The sequence below is a fragment of the Heptranchias perlo genome, chromosome 36 (assembly GCF_035084215.1).
Source record: "Heptranchias perlo isolate sHepPer1 chromosome 36, sHepPer1.hap1, whole genome shotgun sequence".
In the NCBI taxonomy this organism is placed as follows: domain Eukaryota; kingdom Metazoa; phylum Chordata; class Chondrichthyes; order Hexanchiformes; family Hexanchidae; genus Heptranchias; species Heptranchias perlo.
This window is the reverse complement of record NC_090360.1, coordinates 18,226,008-18,251,461: the sequence shown is the minus strand read 5'-3', so window position 1 is coordinate 18,251,461 and position 25,454 is coordinate 18,226,008. Positions and strand designations below refer to the sequence as shown.

The 25,454-nt window shown below is 45.3% G+C and overlaps 2 protein-coding genes across 2 annotated transcripts; both read right to left on the bottom strand.

Moving 5' to 3' along the window:
- Positions 1–1,901: 1,901 nt before the first annotated feature.
- Positions 1,902–21,921, bottom strand: LOC137304160 (acyl-CoA desaturase-like). The gene is made up of 5 exons (XM_067972662.1): positions 21,430–21,921; positions 20,832–20,962; positions 15,983–16,188; positions 8,043–8,275; positions 1,902–5,045 (listed from the first exon to the last, which is right to left on the bottom strand). Exons 1-5 carry the CDS (start codon positions 21,695–21,697, stop codon positions 4,846–4,848), a joined length of 1,038 nt encoding a protein of 345 aa, XP_067828763.1. The 5' UTR covers positions 21,698–21,921; the 3' UTR covers positions 1,902–4,845.
- A 2,345-nt stretch (positions 21,922–24,266) lies between these two features.
- Positions 24,267–24,950, bottom strand: LOC137303926 (ATP synthase subunit a-like). Its single transcript, XM_067972337.1, has one exon. The coding sequence runs from the start codon at positions 24,948–24,950 to the stop codon at positions 24,267–24,269; it is 684 nt and encodes a 227-aa protein (XP_067828438.1).
- Positions 24,951–25,454: the final 504 nt, after the last annotated feature.

Sequence of the window (25,454 nt, the reverse complement as noted above, 5' to 3'; positions counted from 1 at the left end):
AGGGTGAGCCAGTCGCTGAATGGATAGCAAGTGTGAGTCCCAGCCTGGGCACTGCCATTGTAAATGTGAACGAACCCAGCCCTCCCAGTCTGTTAAAAGGAATTAGACGTTATCTTTATGCATGTAAGAGGAAGCTAGATAAGTACATGAGGGAGAAGGGACTAGAAGGATATATCGACAGGGTTAGATGAAGTAGGGTGGGCAGAGGCTCCTGTGGAGCATAAACACAGACATAGACCTGTACGTACTATGTCAAATCAAAAGAAAAAGAAACTTTGAGCAAAGTCCAGCTCACTGACCCCCTCAGTAGTTTCTTTCAGATTTTTCGTTATTTTGGCTGTAGTAAATAAAGATGAAAGGGCAGCTCAGGGAAACGTTGCCACTTGATGCTCAAACTTGGCTTGATGCCTTTCTCACCTGGCTGCAGCGGGAAAGAAAAATGCCGAGTTTTTTTTTAGTAGTTAAAGGTTATTTTGAAACTATCCCTAGGACTAGGCTGGAAGGTTCTAGTGGAGAGGGGAAAAAAAATTAAACCTACATTTCTGCCTTCTCACATGCTCCACGTGTGATGCTAGCATCAGAATCGTCTCTTAGGACTCATGGGGCCCAGCTGGCTTGAGTGCCTTCAGTGAGACTATTTCCCCTCACGTGTTACAGAATGGTCCAATGGACAGCCCGGGCCTTTAGTCACCCTGTCCACACTGTCTTTTTGTAGTCAGCCAGACAGCTATCATCATCATTTCCCTTACAGTTTGCTTTTGTGAGGGAAACAGCAGACTTTCCAATGCCCCATCTACGTTCTCCAGTCTACGCTGGGCTTCTCCCGCTTTCCCAGGATGTAACATCGCCAGCCTACGTCTGCAGTCCCTGCCCTGGCATGCACTCGCCGCTACCTAGACGTGGAAACATTGCCCAACAAGCACAATACTGCTTTCTGTTAGAAATATCCTGATATATTAAAAGAAAAAAATCCTGTTACGTGTATAGTCCTAAACTTCTTGTTGAAACTTGGTCTCAGGCATAAAATGAAAGTGTGCTGATCTAAACTTCAGGAGCACCTGCTTGTGGGATCAAGGTTATTAGGGATGTCGTTCGACTAGTTAGTCTGCTCAAGTGAACATACTCCTTTCCAAGGGAATTTAGACATTTATATCCTGTAATATAAACAGAGAAGAACACGTGTGTGTGTGTGTGTGTGTGTGTGTGCACATGCGCACGAGAGAGAGAGAAAGTGGAGTCACCACCCAAACATCTGCCCATTATCAAAACTGGATCTTTTTGAAAGTAAAAGTAGGTTGCCTGGCAGCAGAGTTCACTGTAATTACTCTCACCGCAGCTCCAAAGATTACACTGCTCCAAGGCACGGTGCTCGCTGTTTCCAGAACTACACTGAACAGAATCACCTTTGCGTCAGGCTCAATTTACTGCAGCAAGTCATGGCAAATTTACTGCCTCTTAGCTGATTTACAGGCATGCTCAGCTTTCATACGAGTAAAGGCTCACGAGGGTGGTTAACAAAACCCACAGGGGTGCCTGACAAGAGCAGCATCACCGCGGCCCGGGGGGGAAGAAAGTCAGAAAATAAAACATTCAAATTCCTGTTTGCTGAAGCGTTTAAGAGGACAGATCTACTCCAACACCATGCCATAAGGTGTGCTTGAGATTGAGCACTGTTTGCTCCAAACGCCTGCTCCTCCCAGCCCCAGCACAATGCTCTGGCAGAACACAGCCCATTAAAAGGCTAAACTAACCCTGCGTTCCTGTTCTCAGGGCCCAGTCACATTCCCCAACCTAGAGATCTAGATGTTATTATGAGCAATGCTATACAGAGAGAGAGAGAGAGAGTGGAGGAGAGAAAGAGAAAAAAAAAACAGGAAGAAAGAGAAAGATGGAGAAAGAGAGAAAGTTAAACTGTTTATTTTAAATGGGCCAATGCCTCTGTTAAAATAGGCGACAGCGGACATTGGTACAAGTGCATCAAGGATCTGTACAATAACATGACTCACAGCACATTCCAGACTACAGTGTTGGTGAACAGGATTTTTCTACAGATTACTGACACCGATCGTTATAAAGCGCAGACAATTGTGTTCGGAGTTAGCTGATCTCAGCTGGACAAGCAGTGGGGTGAAATCAGTCACTGTTCAGGCTCCTGGCTAAGTGCGCACATCAGGCAAGGGCCTGATTCCTCCCATAGTTCAACAGCTGGCCCGACTCACTGTCTAGGCTCGGACAAGGGCCATTTGGCCAAAAAAGTGGCAGAAGGACACCTGCAGACCCGTTTCAAACGTGACTCAGTGCTTTCAGGAGGTGGGGGGGGGGTGGGGGGTGCAGGAAAGGGAGGGAAAGTTAAGTGGAAACAATTTTCTTTAAATAAAGTAGAACCCGTGACTGAGCTAGGGTGGCACACGTCAACGTCGCTGGGATTTGGCGAGTAATGATCTGGAACCTTTAATCCCCCCCCCCCCCCTTAATTGAATTAGGATTCAGATGTCAATCATTAAGGCGTGCAGGTGACATTAATAAATAGGGCTGGCAGTCTTCACTAATCAGGTGGACATTTTAAATCAGCCATAGGATATAGCAACTCCTGACCCACATACAACAGTTAGTTTGGGCTCAAGTGGTGTGAACTCAAACCAAGTTTATTGTGAGACTTCATTTTGGGGGGGGGGGGGGGGGGGAAGGGAGAAAGGGGCAAAGGTCATGCCCCCTCCCTCAGGTGAAGCCATTTTGAAATACAAAAGTTCCCAACGGTTTTGAACGTAAAACGTGCTGCGGATCAAATGCCGACATTATCTGCCGCAAACCTCCGTTTAGCAAGGCCTGCTTTCGGGAGTTCAATTTACAGTAATCCGGTGAGCAGCGAGCTGGGTTTGAAGCTTTTGAGAGTTGACGCGTGTTCTGATCCACGGCCAAGGGGTGAGGGAATATTGTCAGCGGATCGACCTTGTTGGGTCATTCCTTCGGCGCACAAGAGTGTCAAAGGAGCACAAGAGTGTCAAAGGGGCCCCACGTAATGCAGGAACACCCACCCTGCGACCTCCAGCAAGAGAGACTCGAAGCACACGGTAAAATCTAATCACCGAGACAACATTATAACTCTTCACGGAGGGCAAGCTTTCACCGGAAGTCACCCGTTTACCTGGCTTCTGGGATTTGGATGAAAAAAAGGCCGGTTTGTATAGACGGTAGCTCACCTTTTGAGCACAATGTAGTCGGGGAGAAGGCAAGACCCCAGTTTAGCCGTTTCATTTTAAGTCTATCCAAGTTTCTGAAGTGTTGCTTTAGCAGTGCAGAGTCGCAAGGTGGTTTTGGACAAGCTAAATCGGACCGATACTCGGGACAGTCTCAATGGCGATAGTTTGATACAGTTTTCTCTTGTAGTGTGTTTAATTATATTACTATTAATTTTCAGCATGATTATTGAAGCACGACAGGGACATTCAGTCACACCAATACAACAATGGCATCACACCGTACACCAAAACAGAAATTTTGAAAACTGAAAAACCTCAGAATAAGAGGCTTTCAATGCAAACTTCACATACGGTACAGTCCCAATCATCTAAAATGCCACCTCCAGAAAAATTCTGTCGGCAACCTTGTACAACGATAGACAAATCCATTCAATTATTTGAAATAAGGACCTTGATTGGTGTAGGTATAGTCTCGTGCTTGCTGATCGTGTAACTTAATCAGTCAATATTCAGCAGTTTAAAGGAGCACAACGTGTGCTAACAAATGATTCTCCTCTCCCCCCCCCACATAAAAGGAGGCTAGTTTCTGATTTTCAGTTATGTTAAGAGTAGTTACTTGTGTTAATGAGAGGTTACAGTGGAGGGGGCGAGGGAAACACTAATATGTTAAACATTGAAACAAATTATTATGCACAAAATTAGTCACTAGGCATTTTTTAAATCTTTTATGAGTGGAAAGAAGTATAGAATATTACTGGTCAGCACTTGAGATGGATTGAGGCTGTGGTTTGGAAGGAGATGAGCTTGTTGGGGTCCTGGTTGCTGCCAATACATGACTTGAACACCGAGGAAAAAAGGCACAAGGCTGTCGATCCAGGGCGCGCAGTTTATAGTGACTCAACTTAAAATCCATTGGCTTATTAATTTACGGAAGGCAACGGGCAGACTGTATACTGTGCGGCTATCGTACCCAACCTCGCATTTGAAACGGGCGACGGACTAGAATGCGTGGCGTTGCCAATTGACTTTCCTTTAAACAAAAAAAAAATTTCAAGGAGGAATAGCCAGAATTGAGTGGCCCCGCTGTCTTGATTTAATTATTCCTGCATCACTGGTGTCTGCATATAGCGCCAAATATCTGCAAAAGCACTTCCCTCTCATTCAGGGTTCTGGTGTTTATTTATATCTTAGTGCTTGGCTGAGGCGAGAGTTAAGATGGAATCGTTTAAGGTGGAATCTTTACTGGTGTAAGGAATCTTTGGGGTAGGTGTGTGTGTGTATGGGAGTGGGGGTTACTCCACGGATTCAGAACACTAACACTGGTACTAAACAACTCCAGTAAAAACAACAGTAAGGGAGGGTTTACACTAAGTGACCCCAAAGATTACCATTCAGCAAAATGTTAATTCCAAAATTCAGAATGAACCATGTCTACAGTCAACAATGAAGCACAATTGTTATATTAAAAGCTGTCCCGCTATTCTCAGTCTTTCATTGCTTTACTGGTACGTGGACAGACGAGACTTTATTATCTTAAAAAAGATTCCACCTTAAAAATCGTACAGCTGCTGACAAAACTGCCTTCATGACCGGTGGCGTCTTTGGCATTAGGGGAGCATCAGAGTGAGTTGACAGTCTGGCGGGCTCAGCCACTCCTGATGCTGCCATCTCCAGTTCTCCTCCTGCGGGCCAGGATCACCTCCTGGGACACTTTCTTACAGTTACTGGCCAGCCCGAGCCAACACATGGTGTCGATGAAGAAGGTGGTAAGGTTTCCTCGCCAGCCGTACTCGCTGGTCGAATAGTCGTACGGGAACGTGTGGTGGTAGTTGTGGAACCCTTCTCCTGCAATAAAGTACGATGGGAAATCGGTCACCACTATGCCAACGATGGGCGACATAATTTACACCAATTAAAAAAAAAACCCAAACAGGAACGTTCGAACATCTCAGAATTAGAATCTTTCAGAGTCGAGAAAAGACTTGCATTTCCAAATAGCCTTTCACAACCTCAGGATGTCCCAAAGCGCTTTACAGGCAACTAAGTACTTTTCGAAGTGTAGTCAGTGTTATGTAGGAAATGCAGCAGCCAATTTCTGCACAGCAAAAAGGTCCCACAAACAGGCAATGATCAGATAATCTGTTTTCAGGTGCTGGTTGAGGGATAAATTACTGGCTAGGACTCCAGGAGAACTCCCCTGTTCTTCTTTGGATAGTGTCCTGGGATCTTTTACATCCAACTGACAGGAGCCTCAGTTTTAACGTCCCATCTGAAAGACGGCACCTCCGAAACTGCAGCACCCCCTCAACACTGCACTGGAGTGTCAGCCTGGATTATGTGCTCAGGTCCCACAGTACTGCACTAGTGAAAAAGCACTAGACCAGCGGGAAGCCCGCTATGTGACAGAAAATGTGTTGAAGCACAGCAACCGTTGACTGATACCACCGACTAAACTTTAAACTAACTGCACTGTACAGACAATGAATACTGTTTATAACAAGCCTGCTCTCATACTCTGAGTAACAAAGGGAGATGAGAGCAGTGATACTGTTGATAACATGTCCCTTCTTGCACTCTTCAGTGATCAACAATGGGACAATGGACACATTATTTCAGCCTGATGCATCGTTCACTGATTACGACCCAACACGCTTTCAAAAAAAAGGACACTCACAACCAATTGGAGGAAGAAGTATTTTGCTAATTGCTTGTCAATACTATTGTCACCACTATCCCAGACAAGATCAGTGACTTGAGCACAGATAAGGGACTCAGGTACTTGAGGTCTGTATTGCCTAGGGCAACACCAGGCGTTGGTGTTTGTACTCATTAGGGAAACTGCATTTTACACGCAACCTGACAACTACTCCCCCACCCCTTATGTATACATAAAATCCTAGCACAACTGGTTAATGGGCTCAGGGCCTGGCCCATAAAAACAAGATTTAGCCAATGGAAGAGTAAATAAGTGAAAGGGCTCAGGGCTGGCCTAACCTTGAGGTACAGTCATTTCAGAGGGAGTCGTTCAGACTCACGGTCAATGGTTTGATGGTTAATAATTTCCTAGTTCAAATATTTTGACTGGGATACAGCTGTGTGAAGGATTAAGCTTCCTACCAATGAGCCTATCAATTACGGTTTACATTATTGGATTCTTAAAAATTGTCTTTTGGTAAGTAAATCCAGCCCCTACAACCCTCAACTCTCCGTTCCTCCAATTTCCTTCACCCAACCATTGGCGTGCCATCAGCTGTCTAGACCCTAAGGTCTGGAATTCCTTCCCTAAACCTCTCTGCCTTTATGGTCCTTAAAACCTATCTTTTTGCCCAAGCTTTTGGCCACCTGTTCTATTATCTTCTTACGAGGCTCGGTATCAAATTTTGTCTGAAGGCGCTCCTGTGAAGCGCCTTACAATGTTAAAGGCGCTATACAAATGCAAGTAGTTGTTGTCGTCTCTTGGTAAAGCGGAGGAGGGGCAGCTACATTCCACAGGCAAGGTTACTCAATTAAGAGTAAAATCAAATCAATCCAGCTTTTAAACGCAAGTAGTTTGCCTTGAACAATAAAGGGACTTTTGTGTTACTGGCCATGGGCACAACAGCTGGTGGGGGGGGGGGGGAAAAAAAAAAGAGAAAGAGAGAGAGAAAAAAAGTGGAGAAACATTGGTCTATTCAAGCAGAGGCCAACGTCAGTTAAGATGCAATAATAGATGAATATGCTAGAGTTTTGCTGGATTACCTTGGGGGCTGAGGGAATATTTATGCAGATCGTTCCTCAAGAGATTTAACTGGGTGGTATAGAATGTATGACAGAGAACACCGACTGTGGAAGGAGCAAGCTTGAACAATAAAATGGGCTTCTCACATTCCATTTCCCTCCTTCTTGCAACCTTCACAGACCTGATACTCAACAGTGGGTTTAATGGAGGTGACACTGCGACACGCAGTTACAGGCATGTCACCTTTCACCTACATGGCAAATCTTTAACCTTGGCTGCATTGTGAGGGAAGGGTATGAGCAAAATCTGTTTTCCTAAGGAAGGAAGTCGAAAGAATGCAATCAGTCGTTGCTGTCAAGCCACTCCAACCTGCCAGAGGCCTGGGATAAGGCTGTCTGCTTGCCAGACTCCGAATGGAATTGGTTCATAATGCGACTATTCCAATGATCTCCTGGCTGGCCTCCACCTTGAACCCTCAAACTTGAGCTCATCCAAAACTCTGCTGTCCGTATCCTAACATGCACCCCAAGTACAGTTCATCCATCGCCCCTGTGCTCCCAGTCCGGCGACGCCACCATTTTAAAATTCTCATCCTTGTTTTCAAATCGGTCCATGGCCTCGCCCCCATCTCTAACCTCCTCTAGCCCTAAACCCACCGAGATCTCTGTGCTTCTCCAATTCTGGCCTCTTGCACATCCCCGATTTTCATTGCTCCACCATTGGTAGCCATTTCTTCAGCTGCTTAGGGCCCAAGCTCTGGAATTCCCTCCCGAAACCTCTTCGCCTCTCGACTTCTCTCTCCCCCTTCGTTCAAGCTACCTTTTTGACTACTTGTCCAAATACCTCCTTACGTGGCTTGGTATCAAATTTTGTTTGATAACACCCCTGTAAAGCGCCTTGGGACGTTTTAAGGCGCCATATAAATGCAAGTTGTTGTTGACGGAAAAAGGGAAAACAGGAATGAAAAGAACAACTGGTTAGAAATGGGGGCGGGTGAACCTCAGCAGAAACTGGATTTGCAAAGAGCTGAAATAAAGCTCGCATTAAGATGGGAACATAGGCATTGCCCTCCTTATGGGACCAGATGCGTCAACGTAACATCAGGCTTAAAACAGGGCTCTCACCTATCGCCCCGAATGCGACGAACCGGTTCTCCCGGGGATTGATAAATATGTCGTATGGCCGGTTGCCGAACATGTGGGCTGCGCTGTTCACCAACCAGGTGGCGTTCAAAACCAATGTGTATCGCAGGATGGCAGCAACAAAGTACGCAGTCCAGAATGTCTCACCCCAGTAATACCAGGGAACAAATGTGGGGAGGACGAAGCACATTAGCACCACGGAGGGTTTATAGTATCTGAAAGAAAAAAAAGAGAAAAGCAACAGTTACAAGGAAATGAAAAAGAAGATTAACAGACACGGTTCAATTATTGGTTCAAGGAACTACATGTTGACTATTGCGGCAATGCCATAGTTGGGGGCATAGCCACGCTTCCCGTCGGCCAATGTTGAACCTGCCTTTCCCCATTCAGCCAACAGAGCATTAAACTTTATTCATATATAGAAATGCACATGTCGCCCGTTACCCTCCATATGGGCAAATAGTTTGAATCACATTTACTTGCCTTGTTCCCATACCCCTTCATCCACCTATTCAATGTTGACAGAGTTTCTGTCTCAACCACTAACCCTAGTAGTGAATTCCACAGTCTCAGCTCTCTGTGTAAAGAAGCTTCTCCTACCCTCCTGTTCTAAATCTCTTACATTTAATCTTGTATCTTTGTTTTTGACCCCTCACCTACTGGACACAGTCTGCTTCTATCTACCCTGTCCAATCTTTCATAATTTCCTGCTTAATTTGTTCTTCCTACTCTTCTGAACAGAGTGTTGCATCGCTATAGAGCCAGAACTTATGTACGGTAACGTATTGGTTATGATATTGGACTAGTATCCCAGCGGTCATAAGTTCAAATCCCACTAAGGTTATAAAGTTGAATTTAATAAATCTGGTAATTTGTGCAGTAGCAAAGAAAAAAATTTGCATTAAAGCTGCTGGTTTGTTTTAAAAACCCAACAGGTTCACTAACGTCCTACCAGCTGTCACTGATTCTCATCTCATACTATTGTGGTTGACTCAATGTGCTCGTGGCTCACTTGGTAGCACTCTCGCCTTGGAATCAGATGATTGTGGGTTCAAGTCCCACTCCAGAGACTTGAGCACAAAATCCAGGCTATCCAGTGTAGCATTGAGGGAGTGCTACACTGTCGGTGGTGCTGCCTTTGAGATGAGACGTTAAACTGAAGCTCCGTCTGCCCCCTCAGGTGGGCGGAAAAGATCCCACTATTTTCAAGACGAGCAGAGGAGTGCTCCAGGTGTCCTGACCAATATTTATCCCTCAACCAATGTTACAAAAACAGATTATCTGATTATCACATCGCTGTTTGTGGAACCCTGTTGTGTGCAAATTGGCTGCCGCGTTTCCTACAAGTAAACTTTGGGACGTCCCGAGGTCATGGAAGGCTTTCTTTCTGAAGCAGCCTAACAAGGTAGTTGTCACCATCTTCTCAGGGGAACTAGGGATGGGCAATAAACATGGCCTCATCCTGAGAACATTAAGAAAAACTCACCCATAAAGTAACAGAGCAGCTGAAACTCGAATGTGGAAGGAAATTTGGGCAAGGGGGGAATTCTATCAGCTGGAACTCTAGATTCAAGTTTGAATAGTCTAAATTTTGCGTTTTAGAGGAAGCCTCAGGAATCCATGCAAACGGATCCTCAAAATGGCCCAGACTTCCAGCCACAGGCATCGGGGTGACTAGGGATCGGCATTAAATATGGCCTCATCCCGAGAGCAAGAAAAACTCAGCCGTAAAGTAACCGAGTGCAGCTGAAACTCAACTGTAGAGGGAAATTGGAACTAGACCTCCCGCCGGGGCGAGCCCAGGGCAGCAGCTGCCCACCATATTCTTGTGGAGGCTGGAGAGGCACTCCTGCTCCTCCTGTCTCCCATCACAAAATTAATTTTAATCCTTACCATTTCCAGCCTCTTCCTCTTGCCCGCCAGGTTTTAACTGTGCGGAGAGTCCGCGGTGTGTGGCCCTAGGGCTGAATCATGGCTCGTGCTAAATTCTAAAAGCAGGAGGCATCACATATCGGCCCTCAGAGATGCAACGGATTCCCAAGGCTCAAGCCGGGTGCCTGGGTTCAACCCACAGAAGTCCCCAGGAATATGACAGCGGGGCAGGCAAGTCACTCAACCATCTCAATTTTAACTTTGCTACCGCCCCGTTTCTGCCAGTGTATTGCAGTCATTTGGTGCTTGTCTTAATCAGTGATAGGACCTTCTTTAAGTGGGCCACAAGTAAACGTAGATACTGTGCACTGAATCATGCATTGTACTAAATTCTAAAGCATCACTTAATAACCCTCAAGGAAACGCAATGCCATGTTCAGTGGGCCACAAAAAGGGTTTACTTTATGCAGAAGACTGGTTGGTGCACATTCGCGACTGGAGTTTGAATCCAACTCAGAATATTGCAATAAGAGTTAGCTCTCTCTACATGATGTTGAGTTAGGATAGGTTGGCTTCACTCTAGGGTTTTTAATCCATGTTATACCTAATTGGGCCACACTGGGGAAGTTTTACTCTGCACCTAATCCAGGTTATACCTGACCTGGGGGCGTTTGATGAGGTACAGCAGCCAGAACATTACTTTGCATCCAGCCAGCGCAGTATTTCTAACCTCGACACCTCAATGCTGACGTTGGGTTTAAAATGAAAACTGTGTCAACTCAACAGCGTCAAATGCAAAAACGTACCCAACATTTATCCCTCAACTAGCATCAGTTTAAAACCCCAGATTACCTGGTCATTATCTCATTGTGGGACCTTGCAGCATGCAAATTGACTGCAGCGTTTCCTACATTACAACAGTGACTGGACTTCCAAAGTACTTTGCGGCTGTAAAGCGATTTGGAATATCCGGAGGCTGTGAAAGGCACTATAGAAATGCAAGTTCTCTCTTTTCTGAAGGTGCTCACCCTTGTTGAGATGGCTCAGTAACTGAGACTCCCCCCTCCCTCCCACTACTTTGCCCATTTATCTTCGGTTATCTGACAGGCTCCTGTATTCACGAGACATCTGCACTCGCGCACTTTCCAGTAGCAGTCACTGAACACTGATCAAGGGTGGAATCACCTCTTTCCCTCGTCTGACGATACGGAGGTCAACTCAGCAGAGACCAGTATCATCTTATCCAAAGTGGGACGTCACCAAGGAAGAGGTAAGTGATTGGTTGGTGAGTATTTTCCTGCTGAATTTGTCTAAGGTTAGAGTTTGTGGATTCTCGGGTCTCTGTTGTGTAGTGGGGGACTACTGTTTAGCAAGGGCCCTTGTGTAGACCTTTTAATTGAAGAGAAATTGGTGGGATTCATTTAATTTGAATTAATTAGTTAAAGGGTAAGTCATGTCAGGACAGCCCAGCCTCGTGTTATGCTCTTCCTGCTCTATGTGGGAAATCAGGGACCCTTCCGGTGTCCCTGACGACCATGTGTGCGGGAAATGTATCCAGCTGCAGCTACTGACAAGCCGCATTGCGGCACTGGAGCTGCGGATGGATTCATTATGGAGCATTCGCGATGCTGAAAACGTCGTGGCTAGCACGTTTAGAGAGATGGTCACACTGCAGGTAAAGGTTGCACAGGCAGGAAGTAAGTGGGTGACCTCCAGGCAGAGTAAGAGGAGCAGGCAGGCAGTGCAGGGGTCCTCTGTGGCCGTCCCCCTCTCAAACAAATATACCGCTTTGGATATTGTTGAGGGGGATGACTTATCAGGGGAAGGTAGCAGCAGCCAACTTCCTGGCACCAGGGGTAGCTCTGCTGCACAGGCTGGGAGGAAAAAGAGTGGAAGAGCTATAGTGGTAGGGGATTCTATCGTAAGGGGAACAGACAGGCGTTTGTGGCCGTAAACGTGACTCCAGGATGGTTTGTTGCCTCCCTGGTGCCAGGGTCATGGATGTCACTGAGCGGCTTCAGGGCATTCTCAAGGGGGAGGGTGAGCAGGCAGAGGTCGTGGTCCACATTGGGACCAACGACATAGGTAGGAAGGGAGATGAGGTCCTGCATCAAGAATTTAGGGAGCTAGGTAGCAGATTAAAGAGCAGGACCTCAAAGGTTGTAATCTCTGGATTACTCCCAGTGCCACGGGCCAGTGAGTATAGAAATAGGAGGATAGAGCAGATGAATGCGTGGCTAAAGAGTTGGTGCAGGAGGGAGGGTTTCAGTTTCCTGGATCACTGGGCCTGCTTCTGGGGAAGGTGGGACTTGTACAAGTCGGACGGGTTGCATCTGAACCAGAGCGGGACAAATATCCTTGCGGGGAGGTTTGCTAGCACTGTTGGGGGGGGTTTAAACTAACTTGGCAGGGGGATGGGATACAGAGTGGAGCTACAATAGGGGGTGATGTGCAGCCAAATATTGAGAAAAAAAGTCAGCTTGGAAGACAGGGCAAATATGTAAGAGCAAGGCTGGATGGCATCTATTTTAATGCAAGGAGTCTTGCAAATAAGGTGGATGAACTGAAGGTGTTGATAAACACATGGGAGTATGATATCGTTGCTGTCACAGAGACATGGTTGAGGGAGGGGCAAGACTGGCAGCTCAATATTCCAGGGTACAGAATCTTCAGGCGAGACAGAGGGGGAGGTATAAGAGGAGGGGGGGGGGGGGTCGCAATATTAATTAAAGAATCAATTACTGCCATAAGGAGGGATGATATATTAGCAGGTTCCTCAAATGAGGCCATATGGGTGGAGCTTAAAAACAAAAAGGGGGCAAGCACTTTGATGGGAGTGTACTATAGGCCCCCAAACAGTCAGGGGGAGATAGAGGAACAGATATGTAGGCAAATCTCAGAAAATTGTGCAAATAATAGGGTAATAATAGTGGGGGATTTCAACTTCCCCAATATTAACTGGGATACTCAGAGTGTAAAAGGCTTCGAGGGTACAAAATTCTTAACGTGCATTCAGGAGAGCTTTTTGAGCCAGCATGTAGAAAGTCCTACAAGAGAGGGGGCGGTACTGGACCTAATTCTAGGGAATGTGGCCGGCCAAGTGGAAGAAGTGCTAGTAGGTGAGCACTTTGGTGAGAGTGACCATAATTCAGTGAGATTTAAGGTGGTCATGGAAAAGGACAGGGAGGGGCCGGAAATAAAGGTTCTAAATTGGGGGAAGGCCGATTTTAATAGGATAAGGCAGGATCTGGCCAAAATGGACTGGGATCAGCTGCTTGTAGGAAAATCCGCATCGGAGCAATGGGAGTCTTTCAGAAGGGAGATTGAGACCATACAATGGCAACATGTTCCCGTAAAGGTCAAGGGTGGTTCCAAGAACTCCAGGGAACCTTGGATGTCAGGGGATATACGAGAATGGATTAGGAAAAAAAGGAGGGCTTTTGGCAGATACAAAAGGCTAAGGACGGAGGAAGCCCTAGAGGAGTACAAAAAGTGCAGGGGGATACTTAAAAAAGAAATTAGGAGATCAAGGAGGGGCCATGAAATAACATTGGCGAGCAAAATAAAGGAAAATCCTAAGATGTTTTATAAGTATATTAAGGGCAAGAGGATAACTAGGGAAAAAATAGGGCCCATTAGGGACAAAAATGGCAATCTGTGTGTGGAGCCGGAAGATGTGGGAGGGGTTCTAAATGAATTTTTTGCATCTGTTTTCACTATGGAGAAGGACAACGTCGACATAGAAATACGACAGGGGGACTGTGATATACTCGAACATATTAACATCGAGCGGGAGGAGGTATTTACGGTTTTAGCAGGCCTTAAAATGGATAAATCCCCAGGCCCGGACGAAATGTATCCCAGGCTACTGTGTGAGGCAAATGAGGAGATTGTGGGGGCTCGAACACATATTCAGAACCTCTCTGGCCACAGGGGATGTGCCAGAGGACTGGAGAACCACTAATGTAGTACCATTATTCAAGAAGGGGAGTAGGGAAAAACCAGGGAACTACAGGCCAGTGAGCCTAACATCAGTGGTAGGAAAATTATTGGAAAAAATTCTGAAGGACAAAATTAGTCTCCACTTGGAGAAGCAAGGATTAATCAGGGATAGTCAACATGGCTTTGTCAAGGGAAGATCATGTCTGACTAATTTGATTGAATTTTTTGAGGGGGTGACTAGGCGCGTGGATGAGGGTAACGCAGTGGATGTGGTATACATGGATTTCAGTAAGGCCTTCGATAAAGTCCCGCACAGGAGACTGGTCAAGAAGGTACGAGCCCATGGAATCCAGGGTGCCTTGGCACTTTGGATACAAAACTGGCTTAGTGGCAGAAGGCAGAGGGTGATGGTCGAAGGTTGTTTTTGTGACTGGAAGCCTGTGGCCAGTGGGGTACCACAGGGATCTGTGCTGGGGCCCTTGCTGTTTGTGGTCTACATTAACGACTTGGATATGAATGTAAAAGGTATGATCAGTAAGTTCGCTGATGATACAAAAATTGGTAGAGTGGTAAATAGCGAGGAGGATAGCCTCAGTCTGCAGGACGATATAGATGGGTTGGTCAGATGGGCGGAACAGTGGCAAATGGAATTTAAACCGGAAAAGTGCGAGGTGATGCACTTTGGAGGGACTAACAAGGCAAGGGAATATACAATGAATGGGAAGACCCTAGGCAAGACAGAGGGTCAGAGGGATCTTGGTGTGCAAGTTCACAGATCCCTGAAGGCGGCGGAACAGGTAGATAAGGTGGTAAAGAAGGCATATGGGATACTTGCCTTTATTAGCCGAGGCATAGAATATAAGAGCAAGGAGGTTATGATGGAGCTGTATAAAACACTGGTTAGGCCACAGCTGGAGTACTGTGTGCAGTTCTGGTCGCCACACTACAGGAAGGATGTGATCGCTTTGGAGAGGGTGCAGAGGAGATTCACCAGGATGTTACCAGGACTGGAGCGCTTCAGCTATGAAGAGAGACTGGGAAGATTGGGTTTGTTTTCCTTGGAGCAGAGGAGGCTGAGGGGGGACATGATTGAGGTGTACAAAATTATGAGGGGCACAGATAGGATGGATACTAAGGAGCTTTTTCCCTTCGTTGAGGGTTCTATAACAAGGGGGCATAGATTCAAGGTAAAAGGCGGGAGGTTTAGAGGGGATTTGAGAAAGAACTTTTTCACCCAGAGGGTGGTTGGAGTCTGGAACTCACTGCCTGAGAGGGTTGTGGAGGCAGGAACCCTCAACATTCAAGAAGCATTTGGATGAGCACTTGAATTGCCATAGCATACAAGGCTACAGACCAAATGCTGGAATATGGGATTAGATTAGACTGGGCTTGATGGCTGGCGCGGACACGATGGGCCGAAGGGCCTCTATCCGTGCTGTATAACTCTATGACTCCATCCAGTGTGACACAGATATGATACTGGTCTGTGCTGCTCCGTATCCATCCAGTTTAACAAATCAGTTCCAGTTAATCCAATGACCAAGAATAGATCACTTTTTTCAGCATTTAACTGTGACAATTCCATATGACATTGGGATTCATCGCTGGGTCAATGGCAACATGCGGTTGCCATTTTAACTTTATTTTTGCGCTCATCGAGTAAGGAATGTTAGTCCTAGGGAACGGAACGCTACCCATTTCAGGCACCCGGTATCAGCGTCAAGCACTCCCGGGTTACGTATAGCACATCTGGATGTAGACTAAAGCTCCCTCTACCCCAACAATGTGCCTCAGCCCTAAACTCAGAAGAGTGCCCCTTCCACTGCACCATTGTGATGGTTCTTCCATTTCCCACACCAGCCATCCTGTGGCCTCTCTGACTGCACCAAACTAGGGGCAGCTTTGTTTCAAAGGCCTGTGCCTACTAGGAACTGGGCCAAACCCATTTCACATAGGACCCTTGCAGCCAGCAGACAAGAGGGTGACTTTCGTCCCATTAGTCTGGGCTGATTTTGAAGCCAGGCCATAGATTGAAGTGGCTAAAATGTTCAGTGTTAACAGTATGTTAAGAAATTGCAAGATACTGGAAGAAGCAAGTACTAACTAACTTTCTTTGAAACATGACAACAGGGTCTGCCTTCAGGTCACTGAGGTCCAGCTTCTTCCCCTTCTCTATCACATCCGGATGCTTCCGGACCATTAACCATCCGACATGTGAAAAGAAAAAGCCACGCTTGGCATTGTGAGGATCGGCATCTGTCTCGGAAAACTTGTGATGAACCCGATGGTCCCGCGCCCATTCGTAAATATGATTCTAAAAAAAAAGGGAAAAGTGTCAGTAATGGTGCTCTTCAGGGGTGGGGCAGCCATCTCTCCTCACATCATTCCCACATGCCATTCCTGCCCACAGTGCATCATTCTTCACCGGCCCCTATCACGCTGGCTGACACACTCTGTATGTAGCACATTCATAATGTGGTCTAAGCATTGAAATGTCTGCCAGAATTGTGTAGTTGGTTAGAACAGCGCCCTTTCAGTGCTGAGAGCTGAGCTTGAATCCAGCCCAGACTGATAGGATGAAAGACTCCTCTCTCTGCCAGCTGTAATGGTCTTACATGTGAAATGGACTTTGGGCAGTCTCAAGCCAAGTTTGCAGTGGGCATGAATCTAAACTGACATACAAAACTGGCAGTGCTGGCGAGAGTAATGTTACATGTTACATTGGTGCAGTATGGGACATTATTGTGAGGTCAATGAAGTGCTTTCAGGTCAGGTATAGCAGAGGTCTTCAAACTGTGACCCCAGGTCCCCCATACATAGAATTACATACAGCTCTCAAGTACCTCATCTTCTCACCCATAAACTCCAGGCCAATTAGTTCTATTAGCAGACACATTTCTGATTTGGTCTGTCCTCTAGTTTTGAAAAGGGATATTTTTAATGCTCTTGCCTCACTGGTGAATAACTTCTGAAACAATACACCTGGATCACTGAATAGCAGCGACCCGAGATATATGCTGATTAATGGACACAGGGATTTAATTGTTGAAGTGAAGGACAAGGCTGGTAGAAGTAGGGAACCTTGGATGACTCGGGAGATTGAGGCCCTAGTCAAAAAGGAGGCATATGACATGCATAGGCAGCTGGGATCAAGTGGATCCCTTGAAGAGTATAGAGATTGCCGGAGTAGAGTTAAGAGAGAAATCAGGAGGGCAAAAAGGGGACATGAGATTGCTTTGGCAGATAAGGCAAAGGAGAATCCAAAGAGCTTCTACAAATACATAAAGGGCAAGAGAGTAACTAGGGAGAGAGTAGGGCCTCTTAAGGATCAACAAGGTCATCTATGTGCGGAACCACAAGAGATGGGTGAGATCCTGAATGAATATTTCACATCAGTATTTACGGTTGAGAAAGGCATGGATGTTAGGGAACTTGGGGAAATAAATAGTGATGTCTTGAGGAGTGTACATATTACAGAGAGGGAGGTGCTGGAAGTCTTAACGCGCATCAAGGTAGATAAATCTCCGGGACCTGATGAAATGTATCCCAGGACGTTATGGGAGCTTAGGGAGGAAATTGCGGGTCCCCTAGCAGAGATATTTGAATCATCGACAGCTACAGGTGAGGTGCCTGAAGATTGGAGGGGAGCAAATGTTGTGCCTTTGTTTAAGAAGGGCGGCAGGGAAAAGCCTGGGAACTACAGACCGGTGAGCCTGACATCTGTAGTGGGTAAGTTGTTAGAGGGTATTCTGAGAGACAGGATCTACAGGCATTTGGAGAGGCAGGGACTGATTAGGAACAGTCAGCATGGTTTTGTGAGAGGAAAATAATGTCTCACGAATTTGATTGAGTTTTTTGAAGGGGTAACCAAGAAGATAGATGAGGGCTGTGCAGTGGACGTGGTCTACACGGACTTTAGCAAAGCCTTTGACAAGGTACTGCATGGTAGGTTGTTACATAAGGTTAAATCTCACGGGATCCAAGGTGAGGTAGCCAATTGGATACAAAATTGGATTGACGACAGAAGACAGAGGGTGGTTTTTCAAACTGGAGGCCTGTGGCCAGCGGTGTGCCTCAGGGATCGGTGCTGGGTCCGCTGTTATTTGTATTAATGATTTGGATGAGAATTTAGGAGGCATGGTTAGTAAGTTTGCAGATGACACCAAGATTGGTGGCATTGTGGACAGTGAAGAAGGTTATCTAGGATTGCAACGGGATCTTGATAAATTGGGCCAGTGGGCCAATGAAGTTTAATTTAGATAAATGTGAGGTGATGCATTTTGGTAGATCGAATCGGGCCAGGACCTACTCCGTTAATGGTAGGGCGTTGGGGAGAGTTATAGAACAAAGATCTAGGAGTACAGGTTCATAGTTCCTTGAAAGTGGAGTCACAGGTGGATAGGGTGGTGAAGAAGGCATTCAGCATGCTTGGTTTCATTGGTCAGAACATTGAATACAGGAGTTGGGATGTCTTGTTGAAGTTGTACAAGGCATTAATAAGGCCACACTTGGAATACTGTGTACAGTTCTGGTCACCCTATTATAGAAAGGATATCATTAAACTAGAAAGAGTGCAGAAAAGATTTACTAGGATGCTACCGGGACTTGATGGTTTGACTTATAGGGAGAGGTTGGATAGACTGAGACTTTTTTCCCTGGAGAGTAGGAGGTTTAAGGGTGATCTTATAGAAGTCTATAAAATAATGAGGGGCATAGATAAGGTAGATAGTCAAAATCTTTTCCCAAAGGTAGGGGAGTTTATAATGAGGGGGCATAGATTTAAGGTGAGAGGGGAGAGATACAAAAGGGTCCAGAGGGGCAATTTTTTCACTCAAAGGGTGGTGAGTGTCTGGAACGAGCTGCCAGAGGCAGTAGTAGAGGCAGGTACAATTTTGTCTTTTAAAAAGCATTTGGACAGTTTCATGGGTAAGATGGGTATAGAGGGATATGGGCCAAGTGCAGGCAATTGGGGCTAGCTTAGTGGTATAAACTGGGCGACATGGACATGTTGGGCCAAAGGGCCTGTTTCCATGTTGTAAACTTCTATGATCCTATTATACATGGCTCCCAAGACTTCATGGCATACAGCCGAGGTACATTATGGGTTAGACACAGTAAAGCTCTCCCAATGCTTCCCCAATGATCGGTCCCAGGACAGGTGCAGCATGGGCTGGACACCAGACTAAAGCTCTGCTCCAACAATATGCTTTAACCCTAACTTCAGGAAAGCATCCCTATTGCACCAGCATAAATTCTTCTGCTTTTCATCTCTGCAGCCTGTCAGCAAATTGCCAATTTATGCCCTCTATCTTGCAATATAGTACTCTTGTATATGTTTTACAAGTATACAGTGCTTTTAATTTATTACTAGGTTACAGTACCATGTATACAATATACAGGACACATTAAATGGGGTGCTGTACTATATATTAAAAGGAATATTGTACAAGGGGTCCTGTCATTTGACTAACTGATAATGGGATACTGTAATTATATATTGAGATATTGTACATCATATACATGTTATACAGTCAATACACAATCCTGTGTATATTTCACAGGGAAACTGTATTACAGGGCATGCTGTACCATTATGCAGAGGACACATTGGGAACCTGAAACAAAAAACAGAAAATGACCAGGTCAGTCAAGAGAATAGACAAGTTAATGTTTCAGACATCAACCCTTCCACATGAGAAGTGGTCTCCTCTCTCCACAGATGCTGATTGACCAGCTAACTGTCTCCAGGCCATTTTTTGTTTCTGTTTCAGATTTCCAGTAGCTGCAGTTTTTTTTTGCTTTTTGTACACATTTACAGAATAAATCAAATCATGCCAGATAGTGATATTGTATGTGAAATGAAAGGGGTATTTTATGTATCCTGTTTATAAACACAGAATGCAAGATTAGTATCCTTCAAACAGTTTAAGAAAAGTTTTTGGGATTCCTGGATCAATCAACTGATAGTGTGCGCTGTAACCTGAGTACAGATTGTGGAGAACAGATTGTTTGGGGGTGCCACATGGCATCACGGTTCCTAAGGTGCTTGGCGGTCATGTGCACCTCAAAACATTATGTTGCATTATTCATGGGAAACAAAGAAACAACTTGCAACTATATAGCACCTTTAACAAAGTAAAAAAATCCCAAGGTGCTTCACAGGAGCTTTATCAGACAAAATCTGACACGAGCTATAGAAAGAAAGAGACATTAGGAAAGAGCTAGGTTTTAAGGAGCATCTTAAAAGGAGAGGGAATTTCAGAGCTTAGGGCCTAGATGTGAGGGATCAGCAAGAGGCCAGAGATCTTGGAGGGTTATAGGGTTGGGGGAGGTTACAGAGATAGGGAGGAGAGGCCACAGAGGGATTTGAATACAAGAATGAGAATTTTAAAATGGAGGCATTGCTGGACCAAGAGCCAATGTATTATAAACTACTGGTATTCTGCAATAAGTAATAAATAAAATAGGTTTAACACAATGGATAAAAGTCTGCACTTGTTTGACATATGGGAGTTTAATTTCCTCTAGCAGTGTGCCAGTTAATGTGTTTGTGTAAAATTCCATTATGTATCTTTTAACACTTTATTTTACATGGGTTAATGACTGTTATAACAGCACACACAGAAACTTTGTGAACCACCAGTGGAAATGAAACACCTCATCACTGTAAATAAAATCCTCCATCACAGTAAGCCTGCAGTCTTAAGTGTGTGTGTGTGTGTGTGAGAGAGAGAGAGAGATGCTACAGAAACAAACACTGGAGGGAGGAAGGAGAATACATGGAACAGATTCACCTAAACCCTCCCCCACTCACCTTCAATTTTTTTTTTGCCATGTGTTACACCCCCCCCCCTCTCCTCAAATCCTAGAATAGCCTCTGATTTCCCCCACCCCACCCCACAAAGCCAACAACTGGTTATACAAAGCGAGGCCACAGCCAGAGCTCCGTGTCTTTACCTGAAAAGCCATTGAATTGGAGATGGCCAGGAACACCTTGAGCGGCGTGGAGGCAGTGTAGGATCGGTGGCTCCAGAGTCGGTGAGCTCCAGCCGTCACCCCAAGGGCGCTGAGTAAGAAGCAGAAGGCGGCTGCACAGAAACACACACACATATATATATATATATAAAACAAACAGTGTTAAAAGGAGCCGGTTAAAGCCTTGTTCAAACAGCCTTCTTGTGTCAGCCTGGAGTCCATTCCGTTCCTGAAGGAGAACAAAGGCACCATCCACGGCCTTTAAACACGCAGCAACCATTTACATTAAAAACCCTGCACCACTGGAGAGATCTGCATGCAGAATAATTCACATAAATAAAACTAAACTAAATCTAATGGCCTTAAAAAAGCATGTTCATTTTTTTTTTAAAAAAAGGTTTCATTTTTACCTTTTTAATTTTAAAATATAAAGCGCTGCACCCATTTTCAAATGTTGACGCACCATCGATTTAAATGCAATTGAATAATAAACGAATGAAAAACAAACAAACAAAAAAAAAAATTTGCATTTTTTTTATTTTTGCAAAAAAGGAAGGAAGGAAGGAAGGATTACACTCACCCCAAAGCCAGGTTAAAGGTTTGGCGAAAGGCACCAGAATGACGGCGTAGACAGCGGAGAGGTGGAGGGCCGCCATCAGGACAATGTTCCTCCACACCAGCCTCATGGGCGGCTTGGCCCCTTCCTTCTCCGCGTACGTGGTGTCGAAAATATCGTCGACCGGCGGCCGGTCATCCACGAACTCCGGCGGGGCTGCGGGCTCGGCGGCGGAGGAGGCCGGTGCCGGCTTCTGGCTGCGGGCGGTGACGATGGTCGAGGTGGAGGTCATGCTGGAAAAAAGAGTGCAGATTCCTAAGTCCGGGAGCACCGCTGCGCTGCGCTGCGATGCACTGCACTGCACTGCTCGCTGGATGCTGGGCGACAGGAGGCTGTTGTTAAAGGAGCTCGAAGATGATCAATAAAGCAACCGGCTGATACTTTTCGGAAGACGGAACTGCATTGCATTCATTGGCCCGGCTGGGTTTGGTACCACCACACCCCAGCCCTGATTGGCTCTACATTGGTGGCATGTTATGCTTGCAACACTCTCTCATAGATGCAATTATATTTCTAATATATGCGCAACGCAATGCAATTTTTGCACCGTGCATTAAAAAGGGGGCAGTGACTCACTCCCCCCCCCCCTTTCACAATAAAATATTTAAGTCCATTTTTTAAAAAAAAACACACACACAGCAATTTTTTTTTTTTGCAATTTCACGCAGCGTCGCTGCTGCTCCCTATTTTTTTTTTGCTTAAAATGCAACGTGCCTTTCTGGTTCCAGGCAAGTAAATATCTCATCACCTGAGTCAATGGCCTGCAGTAACCCAAGGAAAATGTAGGTCATTGTGCCAGGATTTCCTGTAGGTCCTAGCGCCCACCCTCCCCCTTAATTATTATTTTTTTAAATGTTGCTTCTTTATATTTCTCCCCTCCATATGAAATTAAGTTATGTAAACACGCGGGATAAAATTAAATCATAATATACCCTGGTTTTATTTTAATGATTGTAAACAATTTTACAACACCAAGTTATAGTCCAGCAATTTTATTTGAATTTCATAATTTGAAATTGCTGGACTATAATTTGGTGTTGTAAAATTGTTTACAATTGTCAACCCCAGTCCATCACCGGCATCTCCACATTATTTTATTGAGTTGCATGTTACAATACTGTTGCTTTAATTATTATAATTCATTTGTGATATAATTCTGAGGATTGTCTGGATTTTCAGCGATGGTTTCATGGCATTTTGAGAAAATTATGAGGTTGAAGTGACAGTCCAGCATTCTGAACCTCATCCCGTGTAATATATCTGGAGAGAGAGAATATTTTGCATATAAATCTGCGATGCATTTAATTTAATTTATCACCGTTGTAAAGAGTAAACTGTCTGGAAAACAATTGTTTATATATTTTTTAATCCTGATAGTTCACGACTTTAAATCCGGCTGGATTATTTTTGTATTCATTATGTTGTACCACTTAAATCAAACATGTGGATCGCTCTGTGATCTAAGGCACACGATGCACGTGTCGTGCGTGAATCATGCTAACCATAAATTCCCCTAAACGCTGCAGCTAAGGTCCAAATTCGACGCACAGGTTTAATTATGTGTTAACACGTAGCAGAGGGACGGGAGCAATGTGCTGCCATTCACTTTGATCTTTGTAATCAAAAGCCATATTGTGCTCTCTGATTCCTACATGTTCGCAGTTGGCTCGCAACCTGACTCTCAGAGTTTGTCCGATAGTAACCCTTCGTCACAAGATCATTTGGGGCGGGACTTCCTGCAGCACTGGGAAGGAAGAGAGAGAGCAGACTTGTTAACTGTCACGTCTCACTCATTTCTGGGTTTTTAAAAGCCCCTAATTTTTGATGAATCTCACACTTTAAAGAAAAAGGAACTCTCAATGTTTAAGTGGGTGGAGAATCTACCTCACTCTTTCAGATTTTAATATCCCTCTGTCCTAACCTTTCTCCAGTGTTGACAACTCTCAAGAGTTAAGAATACTGTTACCCCTGGAAAATTCTGGTAATCTAATCTCAGGGGGACAATGGAACAGATCTTTTGAAATCAATATAAGCTCCTGTGTGACTCCTAACTATATATTGCGTGCAGTCTAAAAACAATGCAGTTTTAAAAAATGCAGAGTAATTGTAAACAACAACTTGCATTTCTATAGCCCCTTTAATGTAGTAAAACGCCCCAAGGCATTTCACAGGAGCGCTTATCAATCAAAATTTGACTCCGAGTCACATATTAGGACGTGTCCAAAAGCTTGGTCAAAGAGGTAGGTTTTAAGGAGCGTCTTAAAAGAGGAGAGAGAGGCAGAGAGGTTTAGGAAGGGAATTCCAGAGCTTAGGGTCCAGACAGCTGAAGGCACATCCGCCAATGGTGGGGCGATGAAAATTGGAGATGCGTAAGAGGCCAGAATTGGAGTAGTGCAGAGATCTCAGAGGGTTGCAGGGCTGGAGAAGGCCACAGAGATAGGGAGAGGCGAGGCCGTGGAGGGATTTGAACACAAGATTGAGAATTTTAAAATCGAGGCATTCCTGCCCGAGAGCCAATGTAGGTCAGCGAGCACAGGGGTGGTGGATGAGCAGGACTTGGTATAAAATGTGGTACAAAAAGCAGAAAATGCTGGAGATGCACAGCAAGTCAGTCAGCATCAGTGACGAGAAAAGATAGATTATGATCTTTCAGGTGTGCACCTTCATCAGGCAGAAGGCTAAGGTTGGAAAAATAGAGAGATAAAGAGGGTGGGGGAGAGATACACCAATCACAGAGAGGGAATTAATGCGTTAAATGACCTGCAAACTGTTTGATGGAAAGCAGGTGATATAAACGATCATCAGTGAAATAATGGAGGCATAGAGAGAGAATAAAAAGAACAGTCAAATGGGGAGGTGAAAAGAAACAGGTCCATGTAGAGCAAACACAGGTCCATGTAGAGCAAACACAGGTCCATGTAGAGCAAACACAGGTCCATGTAGAGCAAACACAGGTCCATGTAGAGCAAACACAGGTCCATGTAGAGCAAACACAGGTCCATGTAGAGCAAACACAGGTCCATGTAGAGCAAACACAGGTCCATGTAGAGCAAACACAGGTCCATGTAGAGCAAACACAGGTCCATGTAGAGCAAACACAGGTCCATGTAGAGCAAACACAGGTCCATGTGGAGCAAACACAGGTCCATGTACAGCAAACACAGGTCAATGTACAGCAAACACAGGACCAAGTACAGCAAACACAGGTCCATGTACAGCAAACACAGGTCCATGTACAGCAAACACAGGTCCATGTAGAGCAAACACAGGTCCATGTAGAGCAAACACAGGTCCATGTAGAGCAAACACAGGTCCATGTGGAGCAAACACAGGTCCATGTACAGCAAACACAGGTCAATGTACAGCAAACACAGGACCAAGTACAGCAAACACAGGTCCATGTACAGCAAACACAGGTCCATGTAGAGCAAACACAGGTCCATGTAGAGCAAACACAGGTCCATGTAGAGCAAACACAGGTCCATGTAGAGCAAACACAGGTCCATGTACAGCAAACACAGGTCAATGTACAGCAAACACAGGACCATGTACAGCAAACACAGGTCCATGTACAGCAAACACAGGTCCATGTACAGCAAACACAGGTCCATGTAGAGCAAACACAAGTCCATGTACAGCGAACACAGGACCATGTACAGCGAACACAGGTCCATGTACAGCAAACACAGGTCCATGCACAGCAAACACAGGTCCATGTACAGCAAACACAGGTCCATGTACAGCAAACACAAGTCCATGTAGAGCAAACACAGGTCCATGTACAGCAAACACAGGTCCATGTACAGCAAACACAGGTCCATGTAGAGCAAACACAGGTCCATGTACAGCAAACACAGGTCCATATACAGCAAACATAGGTTCATGTACAGCAAACACAGGACCATGTACAGCAAACACAGGACCATGTACAGCAAACACAAGTCCATATACAGCAAACACAGGACCATGTACAGCAAACACAGGTCCAT

Excerpts from the sequence above, each read along its gene's own strand:
- LOC137303926 (XM_067972337.1), bottom strand. The coding sequence starts at position 24,950 with ATGGACCTGTGTTTGCTCTACATGGACCTGTGTTTGCTCTACATGGAC.
- LOC137304160 (XM_067972662.1), bottom strand. The coding sequence starts at position 21,697 with ATGACCTCCACCTCGACCATCGTCACCGCCCGCAGCCAGAAGCCGGCA. Across the intron at positions 20,963-21,429 it reads ACCTTTAACCTGGCTTTGGG|CCGCCTTCTGCTTCTTACTC; the intron begins GTGAGTGTAATC and ends GTTTCTGTGCAG. Across the intron at positions 8,276-15,982 it reads GTTGTCATGTTTCAAAGAAA|ATACTATAAACCCTCCGTGG; the intron begins GTTAGTTAGTAC and ends TTTTTCTTTCAG.